The sequence below is a fragment of the Silurus meridionalis genome, chromosome 9 (genome assembly GCF_014805685.1).
Source record: "Silurus meridionalis isolate SWU-2019-XX chromosome 9, ASM1480568v1, whole genome shotgun sequence".
NCBI classification, from domain to species: domain Eukaryota; kingdom Metazoa; phylum Chordata; class Actinopteri; order Siluriformes; family Siluridae; genus Silurus; species Silurus meridionalis.
This window is the reverse complement of record NC_060892.1, coordinates 25,781,712-25,809,582: the sequence shown is the minus strand read 5'-3', so window position 1 is coordinate 25,809,582 and position 27,871 is coordinate 25,781,712. Positions and strand designations below refer to the sequence as shown.

Genomic DNA, 27,871 nt, shown 5'->3' with positions numbered 1-27,871 from the left:
TGGTTTCGAACCTTCCTCTGTAGTCTTCTGATGTCTGATTGTATAGCTGAGCCCAAACCAGATGGTGATCTAAGAGCACATGAGAGACTCCATGATGGCTGAGTAGAAGTGTGTGAGCAGCTCCTGTGGCAGGTTGAAGTTCCTCAGCTGGTCAGGAAGATCAACATCTTTTAGACCTTTAGACCAATAGGACAAACTAACAAACAGTAAAGAATCTGGAGAGATCCATGCTGAGGCAGCCATATTTGAATATATATTTTATTATATTGTGTGTGTGAATGAGTGAAACTTTTTTTTCTTCAGAAATTAATATAAATGTTATGTCTCATTCCTCAGAGCTTCAGGCTGATCTGAAAATGCCCAACACTCGCTCTCAGAGACAACCAACTCTCCAGTTCCCCAAACGCAAGTCCTCCAGGATCTCGTCCCAACACAAAAGTGTGCAGCCCGATGTCTCGGACGCTCCTGCCACCCCTCCGTCTCCCAGAAAGCCAGATGTGCTCGTCAGAAATGTCTTGCTTTCCCCCACGAAGGCCGTCGAGAACGTCCGAAACCTTCCTCTTTCACCCAGGAAGATGAATGTCTCAGACGTCCGTGCCATTCCCCTGTCTCCTCGATGCCACAGCCTCCAAAGTGTCCCGGAAAGACTTCCTCTGAGCCCCAGAAAGCGCACAGGTATTCAAAAAAAGTGAACCGGTGGATCCGTTCCTGTAGAATTATCAAGGTGTAGTGTGTGTGTGTGTGTGTGTGTGTGTGTGTGTGTGTGTGTGTGTGTGTGTGTGTGTGAGATCAATACTGATCAATTTTTTTTTCTGTCCTATTTCAGGGGATGAGAACGGATGCAATCTGCCACCATCTCTTCTGGGTTCTCCTCCCAAACAGAGCCGTCCATCACTGGGTTCCCCTCGCAAGCTGTCTTTTAATGAGAACACCCCTGTCTTCTCGTCTCCTCCTCGGCTTTCCTCAGCAGCCTCAAAATCCCTGTTTCATCCTCGACTTGTCCTTCTCCCAAAAGCCCGAAAGAGGCCACTGAAGCTGAATCTGATTTCTTGGAGAAAGTGTCCACGTCTGTTACGAAAAGTAAATTTTTTTTGCATCTTGTGATAATCAACGTTCAAAGTTTTTTGTAGCGTATGAAAATCTAAATACAGTGCTATCTTTCAGAATCGCAGTACCAGTGTGTGAAACAGGCTCTTCACACAGCCGTGCCTGAGCGACTGCTCTCGAGGGAGGCCGAGCGAGACGTCATCGTCTCCTTCCTGGAGAAACACGTGATTCCTGGCAAGCCGTCCAGCCTGTACATCTCCGGAGCTCCTGGAACGGGGAAGACTGCCTGCTTGAACTGCGTGCTTCAGGAACACAAGGTGAGCTTTGAGAGCGATGGGTGGTGTTTGTTTATTTATTTTTTGCACTTCAAACTGATTGTGGGACGGATTAGGGACCCCACCCATGTGGGACAAGCCAGTGATGTGAAACTCCTCAGTGTGTTTGCAAACAAGTGTCTTTTCTGTTTCTCAGAAACTTAACAGTATGATTTCACGGTGCATGAGGTCAAATGTACAGTGTATTCCGTTCGTCTACACACCTGATCAGTACATTACATTTTCCCGTCTGTGTTCCAGGCTTCGCTGAAAGGAGTTCGGACTGTGGTGATTAACTGCATGACGCTTCGTAGCTCTCATTCAATCTTCCCTCTTCTGGCTGAAAAACTGGGACGTCCAGAGGCCATGGTGATTGCAAGCTTGAGAAACTGCTGACCAGTTCAGGCCCCACAGTGTAAGTGTGCCGTAAACACTGGAGGTGTTTGTATTTAATCCTCAGCAGTATCTATTAGAGTTCGATGGCTAGGTTGGAAAAGGGACACAAAAAACTGTAAATTAGTACTGAACTTATTACAAAAAATAAAAAACCCTACTGCATCATGAAATTGTGCTCATTATATATGAATATAAATTGTATTACTAATTTCTGATGTACAGTCTCGCAAAAAACAGCACGTCATGTCGGTTGTTTGCCTCTAGAGGCCGCTCTTGCACTGTAGAATGATGGCGGATCTTCTCACAACAGACACAATCCAAATAAAATATCCGTGTGGATTTTTGCAGATAGTTCCAGCAATTAACTATCCGTTAAAATGGATAAATAACTGAAATCGGTCGAGCTCAAAATGAATATCTTATATTTTTATATATATCTTATAATTTTTCTGATTTTGGCGGTGTGTTTCAACAGTCTGTTGGTCCTGGATGAAATGGATCAGCTGGACAGCAAAGCCCAAGATGTTCTGTATACCATCTTTGAATGGCCTTATCTTCCCAAGTCTCGCCTGTGTCTCATTGGTGAGTCGGATGATATGGTGGAGTAAAAAAATATTGAAATGTACCTTGTTATCTGTAATACAAAATTCAGCCAAAGCACTCATAACGAACTTCTTTTTGCTCGCAGGTATCGCGAACGCCCTCGACCTGACGGACCGCATTCTGCCCCGACTCCAGGCTAAGCCTCACTGCAGGCCACAGCTTCTTCACTTCCCGCCTTACAGCCGCCAGGAGCTCGCTGCCATCGTCCAGGACCGGCTCACACAGGTAGACAGGTTTTTTCATCATTAGAGATGTTCAAATACTTCGACATTCCTTTTAACTTTTAATTCTAATTTAATTTCGGTCTCGTTCAGGTGGCAGGAGAAGGAGTTCTTGATGGTGCTGCTGTTCAGTTTTGTGCCAGGAAGGTATCTGCAGTGTCGGGAGATGCCCGAAAAGCTCTAGACATCTGCAGGTAATTAAAACTCTGACTAAAAAAGGATAAAAAAGAAAGAAAAGGGACCAAGCAGTCATAATTCTCATATTTGTCTCGTCCTTCTGTCCTACAGGAGAGCTGTAGAGATGGTCGAGGCCAACAACAGATCCAAGACGTCTTCTGCTTCTACAAACGTTACGACAGATACTAAAGGTAAGCGTGAATGAAAGACCTGCAAACACGATCTGTATGTTTGTCAGTGTATTTTTTTTTTTTTTTTTGCCTGTGCGCACACGTGTAAAGTGAAGTCTGTGGTTTCTCTCGTCGTAGCGGCACGCGTGAGCGTTCCTCAGGTGGCGCGGGTTCTGTCGGAGGTGTATGGAGACCGCATGGCCACCAGTGGAGGGGAGGAAGGAGAAAGTTTCCCTCTGCAACAGAAGCTGTTGGTCTGCTGTCTGCTCCTGCTCACACGCAACGGCAAGAGCCGAGAGATTCAGCTGGGCAAGGTGAGTTCACACGAGAAGATAAACCCTTACAGAACTTTCAAATGTGATCAGATCCCTCACGGATCAGGTTCCTCCTAATGTCTGTTTTAGTGTTGCTTTAGGTCAGGGGTCACCAAACCTTCTTTAATGGGGTGTGTCGGTCTGGAACAGAAAATCAATCTAACAAATAAGTAGGCTACGTTAATAACTAGAGGTCAACCAATAGAGGATTTTTATGACTGATGTCTGGGTCGGATCGTACTCGCCGATAACGGATTAATTAACGAATAGTTTTTAAAATTGATGCTGGATAATAATTTAAAAAAAAAAACAGTGTAAAATAATACTGAACTCACAAAACTTAAATGAAAAGGTACTGAATCATGAAAATGTGCCAACAGCAATAAATATAATCTAGTGCTCGCTGTGCAGAGCGCCCTCTAGCGTGTAAAAACAAACGGCATGTGGTGTCAGTGATTCGCCTCTAGAGGCCGCTCTTGTAATGACAGAAATCAAATAGATTTTAGTTAAAAGGCCAACCTTTATCAAATACAGAAATGATTTTGAGTAAAACATATTTAAAATGAATCTTTCAAAATGTCTACTATTGTTCAGGGGAACCTGATATTGTATTTGGAGGCTTTTATTAAGTCGGGCCTCTGGTGGCCTCACTCCACAAATCTAACCTGAAGTTGTTTGGTCTTCTGCTTTCCAGCTGTGTGAGACGTACAGTAAACTGTGCCAGCAGAGGCAGGTCAGCGGAGTGGGCCAAAGCGAGTGTCTGTCATTGTGCAGTTTACTGGAAAGCAGAGGCATCTTTTCTCTCAAGAAGGCCAAAGAGGCTCGACTTACCAAGGTACAGTCCACTCCTGCCTTTCAATTCCACTAATGAAGTGAGAACCTGCACCAATCATTTGATGGTAGCATTTAATGTTGTACAAACTGCAGTTCATTGTGTGGAAACGTGATCAGTAGGTTGTGGGTTCAATTACTGCTCTATACTGCAGGGCTACAGCTTTTTTTTTTTTTTTAAACCATTTTGATGTGCTTTTTATTTCGGCAGATCTCGCTGAAGATCGAGGAGAAGGACGTGGAGAACGCGCTGAAGGATCGTGCGTTGCTGGGCAGCATCCTGGCTGCGGGTCTGCAGTGATCTGTTGCCACGACTCCCATCACCATCCGCCGCTGTGCTGCCATTAATTTTAATTTTCCCCAAAATATTGTGTTCAGTTTGTGTAAATATTTGTACAGGATTTTAATTTTATTCTTCAATAAACCTTTCACTCGTACCAACAGAATGAAACGGACCCACACTTCATCAGTTATTTGTTTATTTTGTAGTTTTTTTTGTTATAAAGTAGGTTGTAAGTAGAAACACTATAAAGACAACCGTCGCACATCCAGCGTTCGGGTTCGACTCCTTTTTAATCAGAAAAAACAGAAATCTAAAATTAACGCAGGGGCAAAAAAAAAAAGGACTCTGGTCTGGAACCCTGCAGCCTGCCGTGCAGAACCCACCGCTCCGTAGTGTTATAAGAACGTGAATCTATTAGAAGGCAAGTTATAAACATGACGCTGTAAATCAATAACAAAAGAACAGGAACGTCCTGAAAACTATTTATAAAGTACGATGATTTGAAGTTGTAGTTGCTCTGCAGAAAAAAAGCTTAAAGCTGCTACTGTTTACACGGGACTGATTGCAGGAAATAGATTAGAGTTTACACGTCCATTATTATGGCACAAACTATAAAAAGCTCGAGTTAATAATCACAAGCAGACGTGCTGTAAATTGATGTCCCACTGAAACCCATTTGAAGCTTTAAAGGGGACCAGAGATTCGCTTTTCCGTCTCTGTGCTTTTTTTCCCACCATCACGTGTGTGTGCATATTTGTGTAAAAAAAAAAAAAAAGTGTAATGGACAACCGTGTCCCGATAAAATCTCTTTGGTAGATTACCAGTCCTCTTCGTCTAACGACTTTCCAAACCCCCGATAAGCCCTAAAATACATTTTCTACAAAAACAAAAAGGTAAGAGAAGGTGTGTTTCCATGAGAAAGGCAGTGTTGAGTAATATGTGGGTCTTCCCCCTCACAGCACAGTGATCGTTGCATATGGTACAGTAGTGTGTGTGCGGAACCACGCTGCCGCTCTGCAAGGCAACTCTTCCAAAGTGAAGCGTTTCCTCCGTTAGTGCTCATCTGGGAAAATTTAGAATTCTGGAAAAGAAGGAGAAGAAGAAATGGGTGGTTATTCGTACGTAAAAACGAGAGCTGAGATCAAAGAATGGAAAGGTCCCGATTACGACAAGCAGAGGTGGCAAAAGTACACACATCCTTTACTTAAGTAGAAGTACAGATCCTCATGTTTTAAAATACTCGGGTAAAAGTTGAGGTACTGATTATACTTTTTTACTCAAGTGAAAGTAAAGAAGTTTTGGCTCAGACATGTACTTAAGTAAAAAGTGGTTATTACTTCTACCTGTTTTAGCTGTTAACTAGACCTCACATCATGATTGATAAATAGATAGATAGATGGATGGATGGATGTGATAGCCTAGTGGGTTAATGTCAGGGTCCCCACGAGGATGAGTTTGAGAGTTTGGTTTCTGTGTTGGTAAATAAAACTTCTGGACCTTGTCCACTCTGAAAACATTTCAATTCTGTCCTTTCTGTGTTGGATTAATTTCTTGATTTCCTGGTCTTTAATGAAAGATAACCCCACCAAAAAAAACAAAAAACGCACTTCTGTGGTAGCTCAGTGGGTTAAGGCTTGTGCCTGAACATGGTCCTTAATATAGTCCACACGGGTGATAAGGTTTCAAAGCCAGTCCTACATGCCTTCTTTCTTACTGCGCTGCCATCAAACAAAGTATGAACCCTCCAAAAAGCACACATGCTTTTCAGCAGTGGTCGCTCAGTGGTTTAAGGCTTGTGCCTCATCTAAACATGCTTCCCAGTCTGATCTCTTCCATTGGTCAATAGGTTAACGTTGGTGTCTCGCTGGTGGTGAGATCAGGGTTCGAATTCTGATATTTTCCTGCTATTTACAATGTGGGTTTAACTTGTGCTACTTACATCTGTATTCGCTTCCTACAGCTTTCTTTAGCGTTAAATTCTTGTGTTGATGGTTTGAAAAGAAAGATAGACCTGCTCTAATCAAGCTTCCCATCCTGTTTTTTCCTGATGGCTTAGTGGGTTAAGGCTGGTACTTTGTTAATGTTGGTGGTCAGGGTTCAAACCTGGCTTTCTGTCTGCTAGTCATGAGGTAGGTTAAATTCCTGATACCTACATCTTCATATTCTTGTGTTGATGGTTTAAAAAGAAAGATAGACCTGCTCTAAACAAGCTTCCCAGCTTGTCCTTCCTGATGGTTCAGTGGGTTAATGCTGGTGACTCGCTAATGGCGTAAATCAGGGTTCAAATCCTGCATTGTCCCTGCTAGTCATGATATGGGTTTGCTTCCTAAGTCTGTCTTTAGCATTATATTCTTGTGTTGATGGGTTAAAAAGAAAGATAGACCTGCTCTAAACAATCATCACAGCCTGTCCTTCCTGATGGTTCAGTGGGTTAAGACTGGTGTTTTGCTGTTGGTGGGGTTCAGGGTTCGAATCCTGCTTTCTGTGTTTCTTTCTGGTCTGAATTTCTTGCTTTGAAGCATGAAACGAAGGATAAACCCCCAAAAAAAAGAAGGTGAGTTGTGGGACTTGATGGCTTTGTGGTAAAAGCCTTGCCTCTGACCTCAGAGGTTGCTGGTTCAAATCTGGCTTGTCCCCACACTGGGTAAGTTGTGTGGAAATTAGTGTGTGGTGAGCAATGGAGTGGGTGACTGTGAACAAAGGCTGTGAAGACCTGCTGGGTTACAGCTGCAAAAAGACAAAAGAGTTTTGCATTTAGGAGGAGAGAAGGGGTAAAAGTAAAAAATTTTTGTCCGGAGCCTATGTTGAAACTTTTTTGGATGTTTTTGCTTCATAACCCCCTGTTTTCAGCTTCTCAGACACCAGGGGGGCAGACGCCTGAATATTGCCCCCCTGGTTCAGGATATGCCCTCTGAAACCGTCCACATCCAACCTTCCACGCAGCCATTTCTGACACCTTCCTCACTACGGTCACCGGAACCTTCCCTGTGCTTAACTTTGAGTCCTGGCCGGGGTTTGAACCAGCAACCTCTCAACCCAGAGGCAAAGCTCTTCCAATTGAGCCACAGGATCTCCTGCAAGAACCTGATTTTTAGGACCTTTTTTGTTTTTTATAAAACCTTTTAAACAATTTAAAGGAAAGCTAAGGGGTAGGAATTGAACCAGGTGAGTCAGATAGCAGAGGCTGTGTCACTAAACCACTACACTACCAGAGGGGTGACAAACAAGGCTTTGCTTATTGGACTCTTGGTTTTTCTATAGGTAAGAGACCACTGTTTTCTCTTAGATCATGATGGTAGAGGGTCAAAACTTCTCCTTCCTGTTCATTCTCTCAGTAACTCAAAGTCTATGAGAAGTGACTCAGGTACAAGAACCACATCTCCAACACCTGCACCACTGATATACCATGATTTACCAGCAACCAATTTTAATGACCTTTTATTGTTCTGTTTTTAAAAACTTCTTATAATGTTCAATATGAAACTAGAGGTAAGAATCCAACCAGGAAAGTCTTTCATCATAGATCACTAATGGCATTACTTTCAAAACTCAAAACTTTGTTAGACATGTAAATAAGCAGGAAAGACAGAGACAAAGACAAAGAGACACAGACACGGCTTTAGAAAGAGTGAGAAACAAATAGAGAGACAGCAAGAGAGACATATACAGTGAGACAGAGACATTTACTAAAAGAGACACAGAGACAATTAGATAGAAAATAGAGACAAAGATAGCGAGATATAGCCACTTCCTGTTGAAAGGGTTTCTCCCGAGCGACTCTTAATGATCTCATTTACTAAATGAGCAGTAGTGAGTTAAGTGCTTGCTCAGGTGCCCAAAACTGGCAGCTTGGAGGTGTTAAACATGTATCATATTTACAGCATGTGATATGTATGTAAGCATATGTACAGTGATTAAATATAAAGGCTATATCAGTGCAGAGACGTGTGGACATCATTAAGAGCCTTTGCTATGTTTCCACACGGACAGTTAATGAGGTGATACCGGAGAAACTGCACCTCTTCAAGTCAAGTCAGGAAGCTTATATATATAAAATTATAGACATTTTACAGATTTGAATGATGTATTGTTTTTATCTGTACGATCAATAAAGACAGTAATTTAAGTTTGTGTCGCCATTATGAGGGAAAAACCCACAAAACGCCCCCCAGAGGGTAAATTGTGTAAAACATGGCGGATTTGGTGTTTGATTTGAGACTTGGTGCAGAAATAAAACAAAAGTTTACTGATTAAAAATATTTTTATCTGGAGTTTATTTATTTTATATCTAAGAAAGGACGTAGTGGATAAATGTATTTTTTGCCGAAGGTTTTAATTGCGCCTCTTTTTTATTTAGTTATTTATTTATGTATTTACATTTACTATAAAAATAGTGAAACAGAAATGCGCGCTGAATTGATAGCGTTAATAAAATTTAGTGCCGTTTACAATCATTTTAATTTTGACAGCCAAATGTACATATACATACATACATACATACATACAGACACATACACATGTATTAATATATATATATATATATATATATATATATATATATATATATATATATATATATATATATATATATAAATAAAACTAATTAAAAATGATGTTCCCCAATGAATGTATGCAGGCTGAAGATCCACATATAGAACACAAGCAGAGAAAAGATGATGATGATCAGGAATGTGTCTGTTCTCAGTCATGTTCTCATCACTGACTCCCTCTGTCTCATCCACATTAACCCCAAACTTCTCACTGCCTTCTGCCTGCTGATTCTTATCTCCATAAACTAGTCTACATCTGTGGTGAGTGAGGGTCAGGACTTTATACACCAGTGGATTGAAAAAGACGCGCAGTAACAGGAAATCGGTTGTTCGGCTAAAATCGGCGCACAGTGAAAATAAAAAAAATATTTCACCAAATCAATGAATTAAAACTAAAGTAACGAGCCGGGTTTGAAAATGTAAGAAGTAAAATGTACAGATATTTGTGTAAAAATGTAATGAGTGAAAGTAAAAAGTTGTCTGAAAAATAAATAGTGGAGTAAAATACTGATACAAAAAAAATCTACTTAAGTACAGTAACGAAGTATTTGTACTCCGTTACTTCCCTCATCTGACGACGAGCTAAATCTTCCAGGAACGTGGGACACAGCTTTAGGGAACAGATGGATCTTTTGCCCTCCGTTTGCAGGTGGTTTTTCATCAGGCCTTAATTTATAGATTCTTTCTACTTCTGAAAACCTGCAAGTAAGTCGTTTAACATTTCTTATCTAAATAGAATTAATTTTGGAGGGGGGTAATTATAGAGGCTCTCAGGTGGTATAACTTTTGCATGGATGTTAATATCATTCGAAAATATTCAATAGATTAAAAAAATTCAATCGTATAATGCAGGGCTCCTCTGGACCACACTGAGGCCCACAACCTTCACGACCCTGTTTACTACTGCATTGTATGAACTTTGGTTAGTTGTAAAAATGTATTTCACCAGCAGGTGTCACTGTTGCAACCCGTTCAAATGCCGCGGTTTTTTTTTAAATTCCTGAAAAAAAAAAAAAGACTAAATGTACTATTTTGTTCGATCGCTTTTAAGACCGTTTCGACACTCCTATTATAACGATTCAACAAACACCAAGACAAACAAATCTGTGACCTGTTTCCACCGAGGGCCATGTTAATGGGAGTAAACAGCATAAAAAGCATTGCTAAGCATGTCTGTGCAGGAAGAATGGCAGAGAGAAAGAGAGCTCTGTTTGAACTTGTGTAACAACCTGTTAGCAAGCATCATTGTAGCCTCTGGCCATTGAGTCATAGGCCTGTGGGTAATCATCAGCCATGTCAAGCTCCGTTTGCATGTGATCATATCCATACCCGCCACCGACAAAGCGAGGCTCAATATCTGCAAAACATACACACTCAGCTCATTTCCACACGCTCAGGAGGATTAGTGCAGCTTTCATGTGCTGAACGATGACACAAATTAAGCCCGTTAAAATCACGACCACGTCGTGACCATATTAGAAGCTTGTTAATGTGTTAAGTGCAAAAGAAGAAGAAAAAAAAACCTGATCCAGAGCAATACGTACCATCGGGTATATATCCAGGATCCATCATCGTACTCTGAGCCTGAAAAGATAAAAAAAAAATCAATGTAAAAAAAGTCTGTTTTCATTTTCAGCGAGATCACATGGGATTTATTCGGAGGCGTGTCGTACCGATTCCCACGCGGCCGGGTCGTGCTTGAACAGCGAGTGCGTGAGCTCCACGGACATGCGCTTCCTGTAGTCTGCGTTTTTGTCCTCTGAGATGCGGAAGAGCACGGCAGCCGAATACGTTGCTGAGAGACAGGAAAAACAAAACGTTATAATTAAAAGTCAAGCAATACTCAAATCTTCACCACGCTGCTTCCACACACTGGATTTAGATTAGATTAATAATAAAGTGGTCACGTTTCAAAGAGGAAATGCGTTTGAGGCATAAGTGTCATTTCCAAAGGCCCCCGAGACTGAAAACTCCATATACATGGTCAATATCGCAAACAAATGTATTATTCAGGGGTCGAACGATTCATCGTTTTTCCAAACAGAGTTTTTCCGGGTTGCATTCTGCTGTCATTATATAGTACGAGAGCAGCCTCTAGAGGCGAATCACCATCACAACATGGCATTTGTTCATTCATGTATAGTGCATTAACCAGAGTTAACCAATCAAATTTGAAAATGAACATGCAAAAATGTATTAATAAAATTTAACAAACTATATTTCTAAATAGAGGTCAACTGATTAACCGGTTATGCCAATAGTTAGCCATCAGCAAAAATCCATACTACATAGGCTAGTTTTTCCAATCCTGTGCAAGCGACATTACGAGAGGTGGCCTCTAGAGGTGAATCACTGATGGCACGTGCTGTAGAGAGAGCACTATATTATATTTATTAATTAACATTCATATTTATTTTATTTAGCACATTTTATTATTCAGTACTTAATTTTTAATAAAGTTAAAAAATATATTTTTTAATTCAGTATCCAGTTTAAAAAGCACGGTTTTGATTACGGTCGATTAATCAGTTATCGGCGAGTACGATCCAATCTAGCTTTCGGTATCCGAAATTTATTATCGGCTTGGGGTTTCCTTGTAAATAGCCGTTTACAGAAGAAACAAGTGGCACTTTTTTTAGGAATCGGTTCATAAATGAGGAATTTCCACTGCACGGTATTTGTCCGGATCGTACGTACCGATGCCCTCGTTGTTGGAGTGCAGCAGATCCATAAGCGGGCTGGAGGCACCCTCGTTATCAATTATGGCAGCTGCGTTTTTATCCACAGCCAGTTCACAGAGCACACCAGTGGCCACCCGCTTGATGTTATCGCCAGGAGAGTAGAGCAACTGGAAAAAGAGAGAGGTTTAAGGTTTAAGCCACACCCCCAACCTAGACGATTGGCTGTATTATAATATTAAAACGTATATTTGGGACATTCACCTGCACGAACAGTGGAATGGTGTTCATGTCGGTGATCATGGCTCGGTTCGTGCGATCTCTGGCCAGGATATGAAGCGCTCCTGTGCAGCCTTCTACAATCTCCTCCATTCTCACCCCATCCTGAGAGAAGAATAAAAAAAAACAGGCGGTGTGAAAGAAGATCCGGAAACCAGACCTACGCTGCATGCGGGTCGATAAATAAACCATGGTGTGAGACACGTTACTGTTCCTCATGGTTGCATGCGTAACGCACGCCTCCGCTGAGAGTACGGCTCGAACGATCGTACCAACCTGGTAAGTCTGCTGGTTGGAGGAGCCGTGCTTCTGAGCATCCTGGTGGGCATTTTTCAGCAGATTGACGAGTTTGGGAATGGCGTCGGCGTCTCGGAGAGGAGCCTGATTGGCCGGGCACAGCGCCAGGTTACGGATTAGACCCACCACAGCCTGCAGACAACAAGGTGTTTAGGCCTCGTGTATATATATATATATATATATATATATATATATATATATATATATATATATATATATATATATATATATATATATAAAAAAACCCTGGCTAGTGGGCGATGTTGTTTACCTTGACAACGGGCCAGTAGTGCGGCTTGTTGAGCAGTTTGATGATGGGCGGGATGCCGTAGTGTTCGCGCACGGCGTTCTGCGCCAGCTCGGCATCTTGGTGGCGGCTGGTGAGGTGGCGCAGGGCGCAGGTGGCAGGCTCGGCCACGTCCTCCTTGTTTCCGGCGCGGACCAGCGTGTGGATCAGAGCCTCCACGCCGTTGTTCTGGCCCACAAAGGTCTTGTTGCGGGCGTTATTGCACGTCAGATTCGACAGCGTGCCCGAGACGCAAGCCAGCATGTTCAGGTCGTCTGTGGCAAGGAGGTCGATCAACAGCGCCAGCAGTCCTTCCAGGCCGTCCTGCATGCAGGGGTACAGAGAGAACATTCCACTGAGGACATGGAGCGATACAAACAGGGGAATGGGAAGGAACACGGAAAATATTTTCACCAAATTAAAAAATTATCAACGCCTTAAAAAATGATAGTCGGTTTAACCAATATTATTAAACTACTAGTGCTGAATGTAAAGACTCTGGGGTGTGTGTGTGTGTGTGTGTGTGTGTGTGTGTGTGTGTGTGTAATGGATATATTACCTGTTTGGTGGCAGCATCAGAAAGGTTTCTCAGAGTCCACAGGCAGTTTTGTGTCAGCCGCTGGCTTGAGCCAGTCAGGTGCTTCCCCAGACAACGCATTCCACCTGTTTGTGTGTGTGTGTGTGTGTGTGTGTGTGTGTGTGTGTGTGTGTGTGTGTGTGTGTGTGCAAAGACATGAAAAAAGAGCCACATGGTATTTAAATACACACACCAGCAAAAGATAATTCCCTTAAAGTCCAATTTCTATTCCATCCACCATTGAACAGCTGCTTTAGCGGTGCCACGCATCAAAAAGATAAAAACAAAACGAGAGAAAGTGGAGAAACGGGCGCTCTCACGGAGCCTGAGACTCCCTGGGGATTTATCGTCTCGCTAAAAGAGCAGAAGGTCTTCGCTTACCGGCTTCCACGATGGCCGGCTTGTTGCTAGGACACACTGACAGCACTTTCAGCACACGGCTGGTGGTCCAGAGCAACCTCTCGTAGGAGTAGTTCGCCATTATCTGCACCAGGGCCTCGGGGCCTCCATTAGCAAGGATGATCAACTGCAGGAGAGACGGGAGAAATGGCAGGATTTTAGATACATGCACACAAAATCCAGCTAATATTGAATTGAACTCATCATGTTCCTTAGAGCGTTCCTGAACATTGAGGTAAAGGTTTCCCGGCAGAGCATCACAAGATCTCCACTGGCTCGCTTTCTTCTCGCACTGCATCCTGATGCCGTCTTTACATCGTGATCCATCAGATAAGACCACCATCTGCATTCCTTCATCTGTTTTTAAAATCAAAGCTAGCATGAACTGAATTAGCAGTTTGTGCTGCTGGAGATCTTACAGCATCAGACAGATCCTCGTGCACATCAGTGAGTTTCACCACAGGTTTGAGAACCGACTGCTCCCAAGCCGCCTGATGTTTCTGAAACCTTGACTCCCACCGTTCCAAGGAGATAATAAGTACGTTTCTCAGTTTGTTATGTTTAATCTTCCAAAAGTGCTCAAAGAAAGCACTCGTGAACAAGGATCATTCTGGTCTGTTTCCACAGACGATCTTAAGCAGCACAAACTTGGATTCTTATCTGATGGATCATGCTGTAGAAGCACCAGGATGCACTGGGAGAAGAAAGCTCTTGTGACGCTCTGCTGGAAAACCTTGGTTCCTGCGGGTGCTACGTTGATCGGTGAAGATCTCATAACAAAAGAACGAAAACAAAATCCCAGAGAGCGAGACACACACACACACACACACACACACACACACACACCTTGCTCTCCTGGTTGCCATAAGAGAGAAGTTGAAGGCAATCTGTTGTAATGGCCAGAAACTTCTGGTTGCTCTTCTTCAGCAGCGGCACCATTCTCTGCAGACCATCAGCCAGACGTACGGCCATCTTGGCCCCCTCCTGGTGCAGAAGCAGGTTGTGGAGCGTGGTGATGGCGTAGAACAACACAGGCTCCAAAGGAGAGCTGCGACACAGACATCACTTGGTTGATATGATTATAGTGCATTACAGTTTGCTGAGGTTCCTCACGATAAACACATCTCGCCCAAATCACACTTCCAAAGCATGGATTTGGATCTACACAAACTGTTTGCAAGGTTCTAAGATCCAAGATGATCCTATTTGTGCGGCACGAGTGTTCACCTGAGCATGCGCACCAACGCGGGAATTCCTCCCGATTTGAAGATGGCCAGTAGGCCCTCGCGCTGGTGCGACAAGTTGTGTAGGATGCTGGCGGTGGCGCGAGCCGTCTCCATGTCGTTGGTGTTCTGCATGGCCCTCACCACAGCCGCCACCATCTGAGGAGACTGCATCAGGGCACGCCGGGACGCCTCTTTCCGAGTCAGCTGGTTCACTATCTGCGCTGCTTTGTTCACCACCACCTGCAAAATGAACAAGATGCTCATATCTTCCTCAGCATGCACGGATCTCCTGTTTAAACCATCTTAGACATACAGTCCATGAGGGTACAGGTTAAAGCCCCTCAGGTACCTGGTCATCATCATTGAGGAGCTTGGTGAGTTCAGGAACGGCGCGGGTCGCGAGCTCTGCATCGTCCTGGTAGTTAATCAGGTGAATGATGGCCGTCTTGAGCATTTGTGAAGGCTCGGCCAGCTTCTGGACGTTGGTCTGCTGGGACGATTCCATCTGGGTGGACAAAATGGTCGTCCCCTCCACCATGGTCTCGGGGAACATGGCCTGCCTCACGCGCTGAGCCCGGGTCATGGTGTACTGAGAGTCCAGGTCTGAATGAGAGAGTTGGTACGGGTTTGTGTGCGCTCAGGAACCGAGAAGTGATCATTGAAAAAAGGAACAAAAAGCCTGAAAACAGGAACAACAATCTGGTCTGCGTTCACCAATTCAAAACGTCATGGAAACGAGACAGAGCTTCTGGTTTTAATGCACGATAGACACGACAGATATGAGGAAGGCGGCTGTGCACCTAAAAAAAAAAAACGCTTTGGACTTTTTTTTTCCTGTTTTCATAATATCAAAAAAGTTTTGAGACTAGTTTTGTAACACGCCAACAGGTGGCAGCACAAGGCCGCACGCACACTCACAGGGAGCACCGACCTTCATAAGTCAGTGTGCCAAAAGACATTGTCCTGTGTACATCAGGAGTGTGTGTGTGTGTGTGTGTGTGTGTGTGTGTGTGTGTGTGTGTGTGTGTGTGTGTGTCTCACCTGCAGGGTGCTCGTTAACAGTGGAGGTGAAGGTGTAGGACTTGCTGTATTCCGGCCCTTCATTGTCTGTACGCACTGTGGTGGCTCCTGACTGGATGCCTGAATCTGCCGTATAATACGTTTTCTGCCACTCTGTAACCTTCACCACACCATCACGCTCACCCACTACACACACACACACACACACACACACACACACACAGTTTAGAATCCTTTATCAGATTTTTCACGATGAAGTGATTGATTACACAAAAAAAAGAACACCGAGAGAAACATTATATGACCAAAGGTTTGCGGACACCAGACTGTTAGATCGTTACGTGCTTCTCTTTGACCATCCCGTTCCACATTTAGCCTCCGTTTACTCTTATAATAACCTTCACTCATCCCGGGAGATGTTCCGCTAGATTTTGCGGAGATTCATTCAGCCATAAGGATGTGTGAAGCAGAGGAGAAGGTGAGGAGGTCTGGGGTGCGGTCAGCGTTCACATTCATCCCGGAGGTGTTCAATAGGGTTTAAAGCTGGAGAGCTTCCACTCCAAAACCATGTAAAGCAGATCTTCATGGAGCTGAAACGGGTTCGGGGTCTCCAAGTTCAAATAAAGGAAAAATTTCATCTGATATAAAACTGTTAAAAGTTTGGAGAGGAAGCACATACGGGTGGAAAAGTCAGGTGTCCCGATACTTTTGACCGTATAGTGCGCATGGCTTTATTATAATAAAAAATACGATTTGGTCTGATTTAACAGTGCTCTGGGCAGAACCTTGATTTCCAACAGGACTTACTTTGCATTGCCATCATTGAGGCGTCGGCTCAATCAAAGCCAAATGTCCAAACCTGGAGCGAGAAAGAGAGAGAAAATATGAAGTTAATAATAATCATTGTAAAAACAAACAAACAAACAACCCAAAACAATAAATATTACTGACTTCCACAATCAATAAAACCCTGACATCATCAAACACAATCCAATTATGTTTTCCAAGAGAGACGACGGTGGTGTGTGCACAGAGGAGCTCGGTTAAGTGTGTGTGTGTGTGTGTGTGTGTGTGTGTGTGTGTGTGTGTGTGTGCGTGTGTGTAGTGTGTGTGCGTGTAGAAACATCAGGGAGTGGCACATTGTGTGAGAGAAACTTTGACCTGTGTCTCTGCACACAAACACTGGGATAGATATGAGCTGTCATAACCACAAACAAGTCGGAGAACCGGCTATGCGTGATTCACCCTACACACACACACACACACACACACAAACACACACACACACCTGAGCCTACCCTAACCAAGCCTACATTTTCACCACCGAGTCTCTTAATGTTCCTCAATTCAATTCACAAAATTGATGGATTCTCCGTCTCACCCAGACTCACGCTGACCTTCACAGGAAACAAACACACTCAAAATATGATTAGTACAGCAAATCTCATTTCTGAATACTAACTAACGCCATCTACCCTCAAGTCATCTCCTGCCCCCCGTCTGAGGCTTTTGTTTTTTCTCCTCATGTTCTAAATGTCTCTGCTCTTCTAGGAAGATGTTCCACTAGGTTTGATGGAAATTTGAAGAAAGGGGTGTGTTCATATTCATCCCAAAAGGTGTTCAATAGGGTCAGAGCTCTATAGCAGCTGACTTTGTGCACTTTGTGTCACGCTGGAACAGGTCTGGGTCTCCTAATTCGAGTGTACAGGTCATTTCATGCACAGGGTGTCCTGATTTCCACAAAATTCACGGTTCGATACGTACCTCGGTTAACATTTGAAATAAAATTGAGTAATCAATATAATCGGCACCAATTAAATTAATTAAATAATAAAAACATTGTATTAAATAGTTTACATTTGTTAGGCCGCATTTGGGAAATACAGATTTACATTTTATATGTACGTTTCTAAAAGATATGTTCTACTTATTTCAGCAAAATAACGTTTTTGCCTTGAGCATGCATGAAAACGCTAAAGAATCCATAGCGCTAGCGTTAGCTGCTAACCAGGAAGTGGATGCTTTAGCGTTTTCATGCATGCGCAGAGCAAACCGTATTTCCGGTACGAAGCGAGTAGCAACAGCGACATTGTGCTAACTTGAGTTTTTATACCCCTGGTATTGGTGTGTATGTTTTAAAGATGTTTTTTCGTATTTCTGTAGCATGACAAAGTAAAGGACGCGTTACGTGGGTTAGGCGCACACACACACACACGCGCGCTCACAAAAGCAAGTAAGAGTCATAAGGCAAGTCCATGCTTTGAAGTTCGAATACACCATCCGGCGTCAATGCTAATGGGTTTAACTGCATGACCAGGACGGCTCCCGGTTGCATCCGCTCGATATTTAACCCCTTTTTTATTGATGGTATCCGAGTTCGCACTGGATGTAATAACAGACCTCCGCTCTGATGGAGGTAGAACATACACACATCATGGCAGGAGGGGTCCGGCGTGTGTTTCGACCAGACTACTGGGGATTAAAGCGTCATATTCAGAGAAGACTGTGTGTTTATTAATCAAGTTTTGGAATTAGGAATAAAAACTCAAGCACGTGTAGGACGCACGATACTAGGTGATAATGAACAGTTTCGGGACTAGTTTTGTAACCGCCCAACAGGTGGCAGCACAAGGCCGCACGCACGGTCACGGGGAGCACCGACCTCGATAAGTCAATAGACATCGTCCTGTGTACATCGGGAGCTGTGCGACCGGTGCTATTCTGACCACATGCGTTACCAAGTCCGCACCCACTCTACATGCCAGATTCAGGACTTCACCCTCTTCCCCAAGGTGAATGTCCATACCCCTTGTATGTTCTCATACATTCTCATTCTGAAAAACAGTTGAACAACATTGTTCTGTGTCAAACTAAAGATTAAATACATTTATACCATTTGGCAGATGACCCTTGTCGAGAGCGATTTACATTTTTCTTATTCACACAACTGAGCAGCTATGGGGTTAGGGCCTTGCTCAGGGGCCAATGATTGGCAGCTTGGAGTGGCATGAATCTGAACTCTCGAACTTCGGATCCAAAGTTCAAAACGCAAATGGACTAAGCAAGAACTGTAATAAATAAAAAAGCTACAGGGCTATATGAGGGTCCTTTTGCACAGCTTTTACACGATCTTGATGGTTAAATATTACAAAGATCGAACCTCGCATGAAAACCGAACATAAAATGCTCTGAGCTTCTCGTTAAACACTTAAGTCTTCACATGAGGCCTTCAAAAAGCAACCCAGCGCCGGACTCCCACACAGAAGCAAACAATCCTGGACGCAGCAGGAATCTGACACTCGCCAACTCCTTGATGTAGAAGACATAAGCGGGGTGTGTGTGTGTGTGTGTGTGTGTGTGTGTGTGTGTGTGTGTGCGCGAAGTCGAGTTCAGCACATGTGATTTAGAAAATAATATGGCTGAAGATGAAAAATCATGGCCTGGTAAACAGTGTAAACATCTCCAATTATACAGATAAAACGTTTTCTGTTTTGACCATCCCATTGCTCAGGTTCTGAATATTGACAGAGCAAACGCGAAGCAAACGCTCGAGGAGATTAAAAAAAAAAATGTCAAACGTAGAAACAAGCTCGGTCATGCTCGGCCGCAAGAGCCGTAATTATGCTCCAGCATTAACATAAACCCAAAAGTGTACGATTAGAAAAAAACAAACTTGAAATGCTGCATATGGACATGTAGATTTTACCGTTTCTTTTCTTGATGTTTAAAAGGGTGTCATAAAAGCATAAAAAGTGTTCACACCACAAACACAATCTTCAATAGCACTTGGGTGTATTTCCCAGGAACCGGACTGTACATGAGTAAAAGCGTAAATCCGCTGTGTTTACTGTTGCCAGGGGGGACGATAAGAACATGTACAAACAGGTAACAGGTATGACTGGTGTCCTCCTCCCATGAAGCAACACGCTGTGCTTTCTCAACTTTCCAGTGAAAGGAGAGGCGTGAATACTTTCCCAAACACTCCTTAAAAACCTTACAAATCAGCTCAATCGTTTTACTTCTTAATATGACTAATGTAGCGGTGATGTCTGCGTTAGAGGACAGCGACAGGCTGCTACTGAAGCGGAGATCAACCTGTGGTGGCTCACGGCCACAATCGAGACATTCGGAAAAAAACTGATCTCGCTGAGATCCTACTTGACACTTGACTGTAAGATTGGTTTGTGCTTCGTATCTTCTGGAAAGACATTTCACTAGATTCTGGATTGCAGTCCGAGCAATTCGTCCCAAAGGTGTTCGATAGGGTTGAGAAGCTCAGTATAGCAGGAGATCTTCCAGTTCAACAAATATAAAGCATGTTTCATGAAAATATACATTTCCTCTGACCATCACCTCCAAATGTGGTTCATCTCCAAACTGACTAGAAGGTTTATATCATGTAGAATGAAGACTTTTCAGTGGAAGTTTGATTCCTGACAATGTCGATGTGCACAAAGCCAGCTCTGTGAAGACCTTCTGTGGGAAGGTATGAGTGGAACATCTCACAGCGCCCGAGCACCCGTGACCTCCTCAATGGCAATCGGAACCTGGCCCTTATTATTACGGGGAAATAAATGTGTAATGAACTGCTGAACACACACACACACACACGCTGGTGTGATTAGTCAGGCATGTACATATACGCGTTGTGACTAGACAGTGAAAAAGTAGCTTCTGAGTGCAACTCATTCTTTTTATTATTTCTGATTTATGCTCATCGTCGAATCTATTCATCAATCAGGCCACGAACACCAGCCTGTATTGCGACGCAGGTAAATCGAGTGCACTGGAGTGTTTTCCTCTAAAGCAGGTCTGGAAACAGTGTGCGATTGTGCTGAACGCGTCCGGGTTTTACAGAACGGCGCTGATATCGGACGCAGATAAGAGTTCGCTCCAGACTTTGGACTTCATCCTGAGGGTGAGATAATGAATAACTTCACCTCACTGTACTTACAGAGTTACAGGGCCGCTGGGTTGCCAGGTGTGTTTTCGCACTACACCCTGTCATGAAATGCCCGAGGGGAGGAGGATGGTGGGGTAAACACGGTGTGGTGGGGTGTTGTGGATTAGCCAGAGACAAAGCCTGAGATCAGGCCACAGTGTAACGTGGTGCAGTCATACCAGGCCTGGCCAAGCCCACCACTTCAGCTCTCTAATCCTGGTGTGACATTCCACACCCCGAGCTTTCTCTCTCTCACACTCTCTCTCTCTCTCGGTCTTTTGCCCTCCCTCCCTCCCTCATTCTCTCGTTCATTGGCAATGACTACGTCTCCCTTTATCACCTCAAACATCTCTCCCAGACTCTCGTGCTCACAGCCACACCCAAAAAAAAAAGAGAGAGAAATGAAGAAAGTCAATCAGAGGCCTGACAGAGCAGAGTTCTAACAAACACTTGTTTTCTGTGACGCTCCTCCTTTCCCTCAGGCTTGACGAGGATTCTGACATTGAGGTGTGGTTCCTCGGGTGTGTTCGCGTTTTCGCCCGAGCCGCCGGTGAGAAACAACTTACTTTATTTTAATAACACGTCGACCATTTGCATATAAAACATCGAATGCAAGTCGTCTGCAGAAATAATTCAGGCAGCGTAAATTCCCACAAGTGGATGATAACAAAATTGCTCCAAAATTGAGGAGTCCGTGTCTCTCTCTCTCCCTCTCACACACACACACACACACACACACACACACACACACACACACACACACACACACACACACACACACACACACACACACACACACGGTTAATGGATTTGGAAGTAGACAGAGCAACCAGCTGAGTCCATAATGTTAAGAGCCTGTGGTCAGGGAGCGCTCCCCAGACACTGGCTTATTTCCGCTGGAAAACGAGCTCCATGCCAGTGAGCAGGTGGCCCGAGCTGGACTGCTGAACTTCACCTCAGGCGAAGTATCTCCATCATCCAGCCATTCCAGGAGAAAAATGAATAAATATATATACACATTACAGCAGAATTTTCACTGCGTACAGAGATCCGTTACCTGCTCCTAATAAGAATTAGCGCCCGAAGCGTTACCAGTCAGTAACCACAGACGATGATGCTCCAGCAACATCTAAACCATCTCTCTTTCCAACCTCGGCATAGCACCTTCAAATCTACCGTCTCGTGTTTCTATTGGAGAAACGCACTCGCTCCTGAAATTTAAATATCGCCAATAGAGGGCGCTGCGATCTTTTTTCCAGAGTGCACCTGAATAAATCAGGATTCTTCATCAGACAGTAAGGAGGCAAGCGATACGACTTGGGGAACGCCTGAAGGATCTGTCGTTACGGCGCGACTTTGACGACTCCCTTTTTTTACATGCTTTGACAAGCTGCGCCATTGTTTCGTCTTAAGTACAATTATTTTAACGATAAAAACTCGATTTTATCGTAAATCTCGTTTCTCGGGTTGTTACCCATAGTGGAATTTGGGAAATGGAGAAACCCACCGGACGCCGCTGAAGGTACAGTAAGACGTGCGTGTTCATGGAGTTTTGGAAGAGGAACATGAAAGCATAAAAAAAAAAAACATGTTCTCCCTGCATTCCTGAGGAGAGAAATAGAGGGAGGGTGGGAGGGGAAGGCGGGGGGTTTGCGAGAGGGCAAGAAAAGTGCCTTGACGGACAGCGGAGTGAATCAGAGCCTGTTCTGGATGATGGATTCACTTCACAGAAGCATGAAAAGAGAGCGATGTGAGAACGAGGCCAAGTGCAGTTTACCAAGACCGGGCCTGAGCTGTGCAGATTATATTCGACACAAACACCCCCCTATGGCATTCTGTCCACCAAACAGGACAACAACAGGATGTCTGTTTGGACCTAGATATTAAATATTTCCACGAATATCAACCTGGATTGCAAGAAAAAATAAAGGTCTTCTGGGAGAAATACAGATTGACTTAATTTCCCACAACATCTGAGCAGGTCGAGGCCAGAAATCATGTCATTTCGAGCTGCAGTGTTAAAAAGATCTATTATTAAGCTAGCGGTGGGTGAAGCGTATTTGGGGTTAGCAGCCAGAGGTCTGCATCACAGGTGAGGCAAAGTGACAGCTGGTTAATATTTCATTGGCTCGAGGAGCGCTACAGGAAGAGGTACAGCCCGAGCAAAAAGCTCATGAGACAATGGAGAAGCAGAACAGTCTCACAAAAAAACGAAAATGGTGAGAATATAAAGCTAAACAGAACAAACCCCACACACACTGTGGTTTTGTTTTATCAAAAAAACAAATCCCGAAGCAGGAAGTGATCGGGTTTGAGTCCCATCTGAGCTCCCGGAGGATTTCATTGACTTTGTTCTCGTTAGTGAGGAAGTGCGGTACGGCCGCTCGGATGTGTGTATCGACGTGCACGAGTGCTCAGTCCTGTCCTCTCAAACCAGCAACGCTGACAACACACACACACACACACTCAGGCACAATCTGTTACACCAGAAAGAAACATCTGAATATATCTGGCGCATTAATCCATTGCGACGTGACCCCGAAGGTCAAACACGTCCAGCTTTATTTAGAACGCTTCCTCACGGCCGTGACACGTGTCTCCGGTGTGTGAACGTTCCCAGAATGGCGTTATTTGTTTCCCCACCCTGGTCTGCTTCCTGGATGACACACGCCTAACCACTTTTCCATCACTGTCTAAATACCATCCACAATACTGAGGTCGCGAATGTGTGGACAGCGTCGTCTCTGTGTCCCTTTCGTGCTTCTCGTCGACCTCACGCTGACGTATTATTATGGGATTCGATTCGGAATAGCGAATGACAGGAGTACAAAAAGTCCCGAAGTTAAATTATTCATTGTGAAGTCTAGAGTCGCACAGTGGCCTCGAGTTGTTGTGTGGTTCTGAAGCGACACGTGAAGCGACAAGCAGATCGTCTTGCTTTCGCGTTATAAACGGAGCGATTAGCAATTAACGTGCCATTCAATGGACGACAGGAAACCCGTAACATGACACAAAGTACACACGTGTGCAGCCTGACTGGTGAGAACAGGATCTGTGACAAGCATCTTCCCAGAAGAGAGGAGGTTATTAAAACAGCAAATGGAGACTAAACATGGAATGCTTCCACAAACATTTGTCCATATAGTGTATAAACAGATCAACCAAATCCCACTTTGTCCTCTCTGGATGTGTGTTTACCAACAGGGCTATCACTCTTTCCTTCCTTCCTTTCCTGATGTAGGTCATGATCGGGGATTTAACATGACCGGGGGGGTTTTAAGAGACGATTCCGTATCCTGGTTCCCAGCTACAGTAAATCTGAGCTTTAATACGTACAGCTGGACAGCAAGTGTGTCCTGACTGCACTGCTAAACACCACGACACAAAAGCAAAGACCCCCCCCAACACACACCCCCATTTGTGGAGCAAAAATGACTCAGAGAGGAAAAAACAATCAGCAGTAGAACTGCCTCTGTGGGGTATTAATTAAAAAAACATCTCCACAGACACTTTGGGGGGAAAAACAGACACGAAAAAAAAACTTTATCGCCGAAGTTACCTGGGGCGTGGGACGTTCAGGACAAAAGGGTGGTACAGGTGAATGACAGGTGTTTTGTCTTGCACGATTATTACTGTGTATGAATCAAGCATGAAAAAATAAAGCTCCACCCAAGTCCTTTCACAACACACACACACTCAAATCATGACTACACCATGATATGAATCAAAACCTCAACAATGACCTGAGGAAGAAAAAGGAAACTTTTTCGGTAAATGAAGGCTGCACACCAAGCCCCCCCACACACACACAAAATAGGGCCTTTTTGCAGTTTTGTCAATTTCACTAAGGTTCATAGCAACCCTTCACACTAGTAGTAACCCCCACAATGCATTGCGCGCTCTCTCTCTCTCTCTCTCTCTCTCCTTCTCTAATAAAAGTGGATTCCAAGGTGTGGTTTCATAACCTTTGCCTCTAATGAAAAGTAAGAAAAAGCCTCCAGGTCCTAATTCAATCATCTTGAAGCCAAAAGATCCGGATCGAGTAAACCGAATTATGATCGTGTGAACGGAATCCATTCAAAAGTTCACTTTCAAAATATGCTACAAGTTTCAGGAGGCAGTAAACAGGAACACAGAGCTGGCCTTTGAGGGCTGACATTTAGACTCGGACAATGCAGGACTGGGGTCTCAAATGGGGGCAAGAAACAGTCGCTTCCGGTTTTTTTTGTTGTGTTTTTTGTTTTTGAGTAGCTTTTAATATACATGGGAACAGAGCGGATAATAGTGTCACAGTGATGAGTGTGTGTGTGTGTGTGTGTGTGTGTGTGTGTGTGTGAGAGAAGAAACTGCGACCCCGATTTAAACCGCTAAACGAAACAAAGTTGCCATTAAAAAAAAAAAAAAAGATCAAAGCCGAAACCCGACACTCGGAAGTGCGAGCGAATTTCAGCCGCAAGTGTGAAAACCCACACCGGAAGACCTCAAGATTTCAGATTAATAACCCTAAATACACCATAAACCCAGAAAACAAGCCAAAAGGATTATTCTATTCCCCACCAAAAAAAAAAGAAAACCCTAATTCCCCGGAAGAGCGACACCGAGAGAGGAAATACAAAGAATTCCCAGTAAGGATCCGGTATTTTCCGGAAAGAAAACCCACGAATTCGCTCACCTTTTTGTTCGACCTCTCCGAGAAACAACACAAATTCAGCCTCGAAACTTCCGTCCGTGTGCAGCGCTGAGCTCTGCCCGAATTCCAAACACACACACACACACACACACACCCTCTCACGGAAGATACAGGCAGGGATCGAGATCCAAAGCTCCGCCCCCCCGGGAGTGAAAGCACTCGTGCCACACCCAGCACTACACAACACACACACACACACACACACACACACACAATATCTACATCTAAAATGCAACACCTAGAAACGAATCTTATAAAAGCTTGTGTGTGTTTGTGTGTTTAAAGAAATGCATTAAAAAGAGTCGTGGATCACAAAACCGACTGTATCACATTTCATTTGCGTTTTTAAAACACATAAACTGGTTTGTTTGGTATGTGAGGACATGTCCCCACTAGCAGCCACACCTGTAATGGCGTCATACCTTATCAGTCTCACATTCATGAGTCATACTCGAGGCTAGACATACGGGTATCTGAGCAGGCCGTTTCGGTTCCTACCTTCAAGTTTCACCTGCCGTGGAGGTTCATTTGTCGGAGAATTTGGTTGTCAAGCTTCATATTAAATAAAAATAATAATTCTTTGGGCATAAACAAAGACAAACCATGGCAGTGTTTTTCTCCTGACCTTTAATCCGATGTATCAGTCAACAAAATTGTGTTGTGGGAAGTGAAAAAGCAGAACCATACGACACTGCGGAGGAATAAGTGTGTATTCCCGTAATTCAAGACGTATGAAAATTTTCAAAATGAAAGTGAAAATATTTTGGTCCACAAATTCTGGACAGGATATTGATCTGCCCTCGGATTGGGCCGTTCAAAAAAAAAAAAAAGGTCCTCTTCATTAGAAGGTGTTCTTTTCTCTAGTTAGATTTTTGATTTTGTGAGATTTTTTCTTGATTTCCATCTTTCAGAGGGGTGTGTTTTTTTTTGTGATAAAAAACATTTTTGGCAAGAGCTCCAGTCCTAGCTGTAGAGATACGACCTCATAGCGTGATGCCTCCCCCACCATGCTTCCTGGGAACAGTATTGTTTTTGAATTACACGCAGAAAATCTGACCAAGGTCCCATCAGACCATGTCACATTTTGCAATGAAAAACATCCCCATTTAGAGTATTTGCCAGGTGCCATAATCCAATCCAAATAATTTTATTTATACAACTGAGCAGTTGAGGTTTAAGGGCCTTGCTCAAGGGCCCAGCAGCTTGACCCTTTGTTTAGGGTTCCAGTGTCTTAATCACTAAAATATACAATACACAGTTGACCCACATATTTGTATAGTTTACATATAAAACATGAAGTTTCCCATCAAATCAGGATTTCAGCACTCAAAAACTCAATTTAACATGTTTCAATGTCTATATTCAAATGTGACTTTGATCGATTTGAATATCATTACCTTAAACCAATTACATCATGAAACCTCGCATGCACGTTGGCGCTGACAGGAACTATAACTACAGTATTAAATTATCACAATGAAATCATGCGAGATGGAATATCAGCAACCTTGCTTCAAAACCCACTACAGATCAGAGCATGGTGCAGACTACGCAAAAGGATTCTGTCTAGACACCTTATATCATCACCAAGACATGTGACGAATACGAGAGACACATCTAGAGAGAGTGACCAGTCTTCAACCTTGGATCAGGCTGACCAGGTGAAGATCTCTTTCAGAAAGATCTTCCATGAAATTTTTCATCTTGTTCTTTTGGTGTTTAGGATGCAAACGCTAATGCTTTCTAGACATCTAGTCAGATCTTTAGATCTTGGAAGACTACTGCTTTAGGAGCAGCCCAACGAAAACCAAAAAGTTGTCAAGAAAGTCATGCAGAAACACACTGTTTTGAGTTCATCAGAATCCAGATCCTGCATCTATAGCTAAAGGTTTGTGGACACTTGAGCATAAGTTTGGGGCTTCTTGAACATCTCAATGCATCATATAATAAGTTCCACTTTTCTGGGAAGATGTTCCACTGCATTTTGTGGAGATTTGTTTTCATTCAGCCACAAGGTTTAAAGAAAAGTCAGGTGAGAAGGTGAGAAGGCCTGGGGTGCAGTCAGCATTCACATTCATCCTAAAGGTGTTCAGTAGGGTTGAAGTTCTATAGCAGGAGATCTTCCTCTTCATTCCATGGAGCTGGCTTGGTGCACAGGTGCAGGTTTGGGTCTCAACTGAATAAAAGCAATTCTGAAGACATTTATACATGTTTTATGACATATCATCTACATTGCTGTCACAGAGTCGTTTTTCAAAATCATGAGGAACACATGCTAAACATCTGGTGCTGTGCATGTAATCACATGTTCATAGAAATCCTACAACCGAATTCCCGATCCAGCCATGACAAGAATTTTACACACACACACACACACACACACACACACACACACACACACACACACATCATAAGTGGATTATTTCGCTAAGAAATGTTTATTTCCCCTAGGTATGGAGTATTTTGATACACCCTGTGCATGTAAGTGTGTATTTGTGTGTGTGTGTGTGTGTGTGTGTGTGTGTGTGTGTGTGTTAATACATATTTTCTTTGTGTATGCAGCATTTATGG

General features: G+C 43.5%; 2 protein-coding genes across 3 annotated transcripts; one reads left to right on the top strand and one right to left on the bottom strand.

Moving 5' to 3' along the window:
- The first annotated feature begins 339 nt into the window (after positions 1-339).
- Positions 340-4,528, top strand: cdc6 (cell division cycle 6 homolog (S. cerevisiae)). The gene is given in 13 exon segments (XM_046856898.1): positions 340-675; positions 827-955; positions 958-1,058; positions 1,152-1,364; positions 1,623-1,719; positions 1,722-1,776; positions 2,233-2,339; positions 2,446-2,585; positions 2,675-2,775; positions 2,870-2,949; positions 3,067-3,242; positions 3,937-4,077; positions 4,285-4,528. Coding segments are annotated over 13 exon segments (1,749 nt in total). The 5' UTR covers positions 340-356; the 3' UTR covers positions 4,375-4,528.
- A 7-nt stretch (positions 4,529-4,535) lies between these two features.
- On the bottom strand, positions 4,536-25,434 carry jupa (junction plakoglobin a). Of its 2 annotated transcripts, XM_046856895.1 has the most exons (16): positions 25,283-25,434; positions 16,476-16,527; positions 15,690-15,854; positions 14,998-15,251; positions 14,650-14,888; positions 14,269-14,470; positions 13,405-13,549; positions 13,006-13,109; positions 12,432-12,770; positions 12,140-12,292; positions 11,849-11,968; positions 11,604-11,754; positions 10,580-10,701; positions 10,451-10,490; positions 10,136-10,263; positions 4,536-5,437 (listed from the first exon to the last, which is right to left on the bottom strand). In XM_046856895.1, exons 2-15 carry the CDS (start codon positions 16,489-16,491, stop codon positions 10,139-10,141), a joined length of 2,175 nt encoding a protein of 724 aa, XP_046712851.1. In that variant the 5' UTR covers positions 16,492-16,527; positions 25,283-25,434; the 3' UTR covers positions 4,536-5,437; positions 10,136-10,138. The 2 variants fall into 2 exon arrangements, with proteins under 2 accessions (XP_046712851.1, XP_046712852.1); XM_046856896.1 differs by lacking the exon at positions 10,136-10,263.
- Positions 25,435-27,871: the final 2,437 nt, after the last annotated feature.